Raw genomic sequence first — 8,453 nt, forward strand, 5'->3', positions numbered from 1 at the left:
GATAGGCGTCTATTGAATTTCTGTCTCCATACTTTTTTTTTTCCTTTCCACTGTCGTCTTTCGTCATTTTTTCTATTCGATCGTTCGTGGAAATTTCTCTCATAATATCTCCTCACTTTCCCTTTCATTTATTTGCCTCCTTGAGTCCTTGACTCTTTCACACGCATTAAGAAATTTAGATACAATTGCTAGCCTCATTTAAGATGTTTTAAATTTAAAAATTGTACTTTTTTTTGAAAATTTCTACGATGATTGGGCAAGATATATACGTTTAATCTATATACCTATATATCACTATGCATCTCATATTCATCATATTTTATGTTTCCATACCTTTTTGTCGTAAAAATTAATGCACAAAACATTATTACTTGCATATTGATCAATAATATCTTTATTTAATTTTACATGAAGCCACAGTAATGATGATCGTTTCTTGTCACATTCTTATATCTTTTCCAATCTTAAAGTTTGTACCTTATAAAAAGTATCCCCACCTAATATTCTTCTAAGTTGAGAGTCAAGCCTGTTTTAAAGTCAACACAGACTCTATTTCATAGTCACCAGAACCTCAACCCTTCATTCTTTCCGGTGCTGGAGATATCTCTCTTCTTTCTTTACTCGTCGCTTAAGATTAGCTCATGGCACATCTAGCACTATCCTCTTCTATCACTTACAAATGGACTTTTGATGTGTTTCTTAGTTTTCACGGTGAAGATACTCGCTTAGGTTTCACCAGCCATCTCTATCGTTCTCTACGTCAAAGTGGAATTCATGCCTTTCTCGATGATGAATTCATTAGGATTGGAGAAAATATCACACCCGCGCTTTTTGAAGCTATACAAAAATCAAGAATAGCCATCATAGTTTTCTCAGAAAACTATGCAAACTCAACGTTTTGTTTGCAAGAACTTGAAAAGATTCTAGAGTGCTTCAAGGAACAGAATCGGTTGATATATCCAGTATTTTGTTATGTGGATCCATCAGAACTACGACGTCCCAGAGGAAGCTATGCAGCAGCATTGGCTCGACTGGAGGAAAGATTCAAGGACAATCCGCACAAGGTGGAAAAGTGGAGGCTGGCTCTGTCTCAAGCTGCTGACCTCAGAGGCTGTCATCTCAAACCCAAGTATGTACATCTCCTCACTCTTTTTGCTAGTATTTTAAGTATAGTTACTTTCAATTTCCATCTTACAACAACTTGCACCTAAACATACCCTACAAGGGCAGCGCTTGCCAAGTTTGGTACCATTATTTCGTGCTAACAATAGTTTTGTGAAATGTGCTGATTATTTCTTTGAAAACTCATCGGAAAACATGTTTTTAATTTCATTCTCCAAAAAACAAAAAAAGATAAACAGTAATCAAGCATGCCATATGATGTTCCTCCCAGAATTCTGTTCACTAGCTAGAACACCATTAACCCAACACTTAAAAAGGCGCACAACACCATAACTCCGAGTTTTTATACCTAAAATTGACATATCTTGAAGTTTTAGTTTAACTAAAAGTGAATTTCTTACAAATTGTTCAGGATTGCAAATGAACAAGAGTTTATTACAAGGATCACGAATGTTGTTGCTGCTAGGATTAACCGGTTGCCTTTATATGTTGCAAAATATCCCGTTGGACTTGAGGCTCGAGCCAAGAGAGTTATCTCTCGTTTACATCTTTGGTCCACAAAGGAAATTAAAATGATAGGAATTTGGGGAGCTGGTGGAATAGGTAAATCAACTATTGCTAGGGCTGTATATAATTCAATTGCTGATAATTTTGAAGGCTCGTATTTTTCTCCTAGTGTAAGAAAGGACTCCAAAATGCCACATGGTTTGTCACATCTTCAAGAGACATTATTGCGTGAATTAGTCATGGAGAAAGATCTTAAATTGAACGATTATCATGAGGGAATACCAATAATAGAACATAGGCTTGGTCAGAAGAAGATTCTTTTGATTCTTGATGATGTTGACGAATTAAACCAATTAGAAGCACTTGCTGGAAGTTGCAATTGGTTTGGTTGTGGAAGTAGAATCATCATCACGACCAGAGATAAGCAATTACTTGTATGTCATGATGTTACAAGCATTTATGAAGTCGAGGAATTAAATTATAAGGAATCTCTTAAGTTGCTTAGTTGGTGTGCATTTAAAAAAGAAAATGTAGATTCCAACAACATGGAGGCTTGCAATCGTGCAATCCGTTATTCGTGTGGCTTTCCATTAGTTTTAGAATTGATTGCTTCTAAATTGTGTGGTAAAAGAGTTGATCTCTGGAGTTCTGCATTGGATAGATTAAAAAGCACACCACATCAAAGAGTTTTGGATGCCTTGAAATTAAGCTATGATAGTTTAGAGCGAGTAGAGAAACAAGTTTTCCTTGACTTGGCTTGCTTTTTCAATGGTGGGAAATTAGCATATGTCAATCATATCTTGCACTGTGTTCGGGGAATCCAACAACCAGAATATGTTATTGAAGTGCTGATTGATAAATCCCTTATAAAGCTTGAACAAGATCTTGTAACAATGCATGACTCGATAGAAGATGCCGGTAAAGAGATTGTTCGACAAGAATCATCATATCAGCTTAGCAAACAAAGCAGATTATGGTCCTATCAGGACATCCTTCAAGTCTTAGAACAAGACAATGTAAGATCACCAACATGTACTTTTCAATTTCTATGAAAAATTCCTAATGATTTATAATATCTATGTTTTGAAATTTATCGTGTGCTTTTTATTTTGGAAGGGGACAAACAAAATTGAAGCCATAATTCTAGACTTGCCTGAAAATATAGAAGTACAATGGAGTGGGGAGGCATTTGTGGAGATGAAAAGTCTCAAAATGCTTGTGATAAAACAAGCATGCTTTTCTGAATGTCCCAAATATCTGCCAAAGAGTTTAAGGTGGTTGGAATGGAAAGGGTACTCTTTCAAATTTTTCCCATCTTTGTGTGCAACTGAACTTGTCTCTCTTGACTTGTCCTTCAGTTCTTGTGAATTGCTCCAACCATTTGACAAGGTGAGTACATAAATACCCTTGTTCTTTTCTTTTTAATTTGCTTCTATGCTGAATTCTCAAAGTAATTAAATTGATATTTTGTTTTGCAGAAATTTCGCAATTTAAGTAGTATGAAGTTAACAAATTGCAAATCTCTACAACAAATACCAGACTTATCTGGGGCTTCTAATATAAGAGAATTATGTCTTGATGGTTGCACAAATTTGATTGAAATTCATGATTCAGTTGGATGTTTAAATAAATTGAGAGAATGGAGTGCTATGCGATGCAAAAACTTGAAGATTTTGCCATCTTGCCTAAGGTTGACATCTCTTGAACATCTCAACCTCTTCGGTTGTTCAAGTCTTCAAAGATTTCCAGAAGTATCTATCTTGATGGAAGAAATGCAGACACTTGATTTGGACAAGACAGCGATTATTGAATTGCCATCTTCAATCTGCAATCTTATTGGACTTCGAGTCTTAAGCATGGAGGAATGTCCTAATCTTATGCAGCTACCAGCTAGCATTTGTACGCTACCAAACCTTTGGAAACTAACAGCAAATTCTTGTGAGCAAATGAGTCATTTTAAGAAATGTGAAGGTGGAGATGAAGCAACAAACTTAGATTGCTCGGCAATGGCATTGAGAATGGAACACCTTTTTTTTTCAAATTGCAAGTTATCAGATGAATCTCTTGCGTTTAGTCTTGCTCACTTCATTAATATGACACATCTAGATCTGAGTTTTAATGATTTCACAATTCTTCCGGAATGCATAAAAGAATATCATAATTTGAAATATCTTTTGTTGGATAATTGCAACAAACTTCAGCATATTGGGGGGATGCCACCAAACTTGGAAAAATTTAGTGCCATATGTTGCTCATCATTGACTGAGTTATCCAAAATCAAAGTATTGGAGCAGGTATATCCGCCCTCACTCTATGATTATATTCTTTTATTATTGCTTATGTGTTGGTGATCAACTTTTCTTTTTCGGCAATATGCAATTTGCAGGCTATCAACTTTCAATGTGGGAAAAAAAACTTTATTTTGCCTGGAGAAAAATTTCCAAAAGGGCTCCATAAGTATGATTGGGGAAATTCTGTGTCAATTTGGGTTCGTGACGTGCTCCCAACAACTTTTCTTTGGATTCTTGTCAAAGATGTCCAGGATTATGTCTACAATTGTGAATTCTCAGTGCACATCAATGAGGAAACCAAGCTGGGTATTTCTTCTAAGTGGAGTTCGTTGTCACCAATAAAGACTAATCACATATATATATGTGATATACAAAGCATGGTTTACAACACTGAACTCCCCCTTGCAAATAAGTGGAATCAAGTGAAGGTTTGCATTCAGAGGAAAACACAGGAAAGAGAAATCCTAAAAGAAGTTTATTTTGGAGTTCATGCATACGATCTACAAGGCAACTTAGAAAATATTCAATTCGTGGACCCCATGCCTTACTCAACACGAGGTATTTAACCCTTCCCCGGTCTTTTCATTTTACCATTGGTATTCTTTATTTCTACCGCTTGCAACTTCAATTCATCATCGACTTATTTATTTTTATTTTTTATTTTATTTTGATTTTTGGAAGAACTAAAAGAATATGCTATAACAGAGAGAGATAGGAAAACATAATGGAAGTTCTACGAATGTTTAATAATGGAAAAAAGTGAATTTACTTTTTATATGTTTCTCTTTATTCTATCTTATCGGTCGCGTTTTCCTCTCTCCCATTTTTTTTCTTCTCAATCTCCTTATATTCCCCCCGTCCCTCAAAAAAAAAAAAAAAAAACCCCTTTTCCTTGGTCTGGCGGTTAGCCAAGTTTGTTGGAGGATATATATTAAATATAAGGAAAAAATAGTAAGAAATCTCATATAATAAGAACTTAATTAGTAATGGTCTGGCCGGAAAAAAAATTAGTAATTGATTTCATTTAGGAAGAATTGTACTAAAGTCCCACATAAGAGAAATAATTGTAGAACAATCCCAATACAATCCGAAATTACTCTGCATGACCAAGGAATTAATTGGAAATTATTTTTATTTTAAATTACTAAAATGCTCTTCAAGTAATAATTGCAGAGCTTTTACGATTTTGTAGTTTATAATTATAATTATTGTTATTTATTATTACTGTTAGGATTTGTTTGGTAAGAAGGGAGAGGATGTGGTGGGAGGGATATTTTGCTTCCTTCCCCTTGTTTGGATTGCCAAAATTTTTAGAAGGGGAAGGAGAATTTTCTTTCTTCTCCCCTCTAACCCTCCCCTCCCAAATTGGGGGATTTGGACATAGTGGAATATTTTAGCTTATTTTGACTAACATACTTATAATTAGTTTTTAATATCCCCATATTATCCTTCTAATCTTACATCATGTGTGTAAGGAATGGTAATTGTTACATTCTTATTAAATCATATCCCTCCCCTCCCTCCTTTTCTCATCAATCCAAACAAGATAATATTAAAATCCCTCTTCTCCTTTCTCTTCTCTTTCCCTCCATTGAAATCCCTCCTCTCCCCTCCCCTATTTTGAGCCAAACACACCCTTAATGTTGCCGCATATGTGACCATCAATCACAACTCATGTTTTATTCTATATCTTTAACAATTTAGAAATGTTTATGTTATTCTTTCTTTAATTTCTTAACCGTGTTTCTCAATATTTATTTCTATTTTCATGGACAGAGATATGTATTAAGCACGAGTCTGAATCTTATGGGGATTTAGAAATTTTGGAAGCTGGCGGTTATAAGGGTACAACATATGCAAGAGGTCATTCCTACGACAACTTGACAGAGTTGCGCCTTACAGATTGCAACAGATGTCGCAGTATTCCTGCACTTGGCCAACTACCTGCTCTTAGGTCCTTAACTATTGAAACATTACGAAGTTTGGTGGCTGTGGGTTCTGAGTTTTCCAAGGCAGATGATTGGGCTTCACTTATACCATTTCCATCCCTTGAAACTCTCAGTTTTAAACATATGATCTCCTGGGAACAATGGCATTCCATTGATATGGAAGCTTTTCCTAAACTCCAAACTCTTAGCTTTATAATTGTCCCAAATTAATTGGAAATTTACCCCCCAAACTTCTTTCTTTAGAGCGTCTGGGCATTCAACGATGTCCACTGCTTGCTTCTTCTATCCCAAAGTGTCCAATCATTCAAAAGATTGCTATAATTAAAAGTCCAAATGTAGCGTTGCAAGAGCAAGAATTACCACCTTCCCTACGCCGTCTGGCAATTTCAGGTGGGCACGGGTTGGGGTCTCTGTCCGTAGAGTTGCATATTGAAGATTTAATTGTCTGGGATTGTTCTGATGCGGTGCCACCTCCACTGATCCATATCCCCCCATCAGTGAAACAGCTAATTATAGGAGGCTGTGAAAATCTCAACGCTTTTCGGGTTCCAAAGGCACCTCTTGTTCATGTCCGAAAGATTTCCCTTTACTATTGCAAGTTTCTAACGTCCTTGTTTGATAACATGGAGTGTCTTCTTCCAAATTTAGAAAAGCTTAAAATAAAAGGATGTCCAAAAATGGAGCCATTCTCACCAGGGTTGTTACCATCCAGTTTAAAACAACTTAAGATAAGAGAGTGTGACAAGTTATTATCATGTCATGCGAAATGGCATCACCTTCCAACTATCATTAAGCTTGTCATCTCTACTGATTCTGACACATTGCATTGCATAGGGCTTCAACACCTAACCTCTCTTCAACAACTAGAGCTTCGGTATTCTGACAAGCTTGAGAAAATAGAAGGAGGAATGATGCCTCCTTCCCTACTAAAGCTCCGCATTAGGGATTGCCCGCTTCTCGAAGAGCGATGCCTCGACAAGGATGAGGAAATTTGGCCAAAAATCTCTCACGTTCCATACATCAGTTTAAATGGCAGACGTTTAAGGTGCATTGATCCCTTATTCCAAGTACTAGTTTCATATAAGTATCATATTTAGCATATTACATGCAAGCAGAGAAGCTGGTAGTGTTTCCATATAAATTGTTTCTCAGTATTCAATTATCTGGTTTGCTGAATCCGCCAATATTATTACTCTTCTTATGTGTATACTGATTCATTGGAGTGAAATTTACTTCTAAGACTCTTTTTCTTATTTTTAATATTTTTCTTTACTCTCAACTTCTTGAAACATGCCTCTCTTTTGGTGGAAATTTTCTAGCTATTTAATTCTTCAATGACTTCTTCGAATTCTTTCATTTATTAGTTCTTGTATATACACTCACTACATTTTTTTTTCAAGTACTTTTTGAAAAAAATTAAAGGAGTACATTTATTATTCCCAGATGCAACATTCAAAATTCTCTGTCCAAGTTAGGGCACAAATTATCATGAGGTTATATTTCTAATGATTGAATTAATGCAATTGTCAACTCTCAAACTTATGCCTTCTCATTTTCCGCGGGGACTTGTTAGAGCATATCTTGAAGACCAAGACATGAATGATGCAACAATCCTTGAAGACCAAGCAATCTTTGAAGACCTCCAAGACAATGATGCAACAATTCAGGTAATTGGGAATGAAAATCTATCAGTCTCACCCTCTCCAAAATGAATATATACTACCTCCGATCGTTAATATAAAAGTTAACTTAACATTCAATTTAGTCTTAAATATAATATCTCAATCTATCATATTCATCCATTTTTTTGTAGTAGTTACATATGTTAATAGTTCCATTAAATAGTAGTTTTAACTAAGACACATGATTAGTATTTTAAGAAAGATAATACCTATTTATTATAATTAATTAACTTAACAACCTGTTTTAATTTACTCGTGTTGGTTAACTAATTTTTATATTAAGGATATGAAGTAGTGTGTGTGTTTATATCTCTGTATAAATTGAATTGAGGTGGTCACAACTCACAAACATTCCTTGCTAAAAATGTTCCTTTCTGCTTTAGGTACAGCAGTCACCATCACCATCAAGGTCGGAGAGATGATCAAATTTTTCATAGGATGCTTATCTTTTCTTTTCTTTTTCCTTTGTTCAAATTTTAATGTTTTCACCATTTTTCTTTATATTTGTACGACTTTTACTGTCATCCTATTTTTTTCTTGGGTTTTGATGTCTTGGCATTAGGACCTTAGGTATTAGAAAGTCTTTTTTCTATTATTTGCATTTGTTTGTAGTAATATTTGATGTAACCATGCATTCTATTTCTCTGCCATATGTGAGGGCCGTCAATAAAATTTGGAGATGCCGTCCTTTTTTAAAAAAGAAAAGAAAAAGAAAACTCTTAATGGTTTTTAAAATTCTATTACCATGCATGATTCCTTGATGGCTTGGAAATATTAGGAGAAGTTATTTTATGTTCTCAATAATGTTTTTCTCACGTCACATAAATATTAGAAATGAATTGATGGCCAAAAAAAAATATTAGAAATGAATTATCAATTTAAATATTTTTATTCAAATGTCT

At 34.9% G+C, this 8,453-nt stretch overlaps 1 protein-coding gene across 1 annotated transcript; it reads left to right on the forward strand.

The window, feature by feature from the left end:
• The first annotated feature begins 641 nt into the window (after positions 1-641).
• LOC114714285 (TMV resistance protein N-like) lies at positions 642-7,973 on the forward strand. The gene is made up of 10 exons (XM_028899013.1): positions 642-1,129; positions 1,535-2,645; positions 2,746-3,018; positions 3,108-3,632; positions 3,831-3,923; positions 4,016-4,226; positions 5,697-5,981; positions 6,113-6,914; positions 7,443-7,536; positions 7,935-7,973. Exons 1-10 carry the CDS (start codon positions 642-644, stop codon positions 7,971-7,973), a joined length of 3,921 nt encoding a protein of 1,306 aa, XP_028754846.1.
• The last annotated feature ends 480 nt before the right edge of the window (positions 7,974-8,453 follow it).

Source organism: Neltuma alba, unplaced genomic scaffold (genome assembly GCF_004799145.2).
Source record: "Neltuma alba isolate B1F8T4 unplaced genomic scaffold, ASM479914v2 tig00011497_pilon, whole genome shotgun sequence".
In the NCBI taxonomy this organism is placed as follows: domain Eukaryota; kingdom Viridiplantae; phylum Streptophyta; class Magnoliopsida; order Fabales; family Fabaceae; genus Neltuma; species Neltuma alba.

Excerpts from the sequence above, each read along its gene's own strand:
- LOC114714285 (XM_028899013.1), top strand. The coding sequence starts at position 642 with ATGGCACATCTAGCACTATCCTCTTCTATCACTTACAAATGGACTTTT. Across the intron at positions 2,646-2,745 it reads AAGTCTTAGAACAAGACAAT|GGGACAAACAAAATTGAAGC; the intron begins GTAAGATCACCA and ends TTATTTTGGAAG. Across the intron at positions 6,915-7,442 it reads TTAAATGGCAGACGTTTAAG|AGCATATCTTGAAGACCAAG; the intron begins GTGCATTGATCC and ends GGGACTTGTTAG.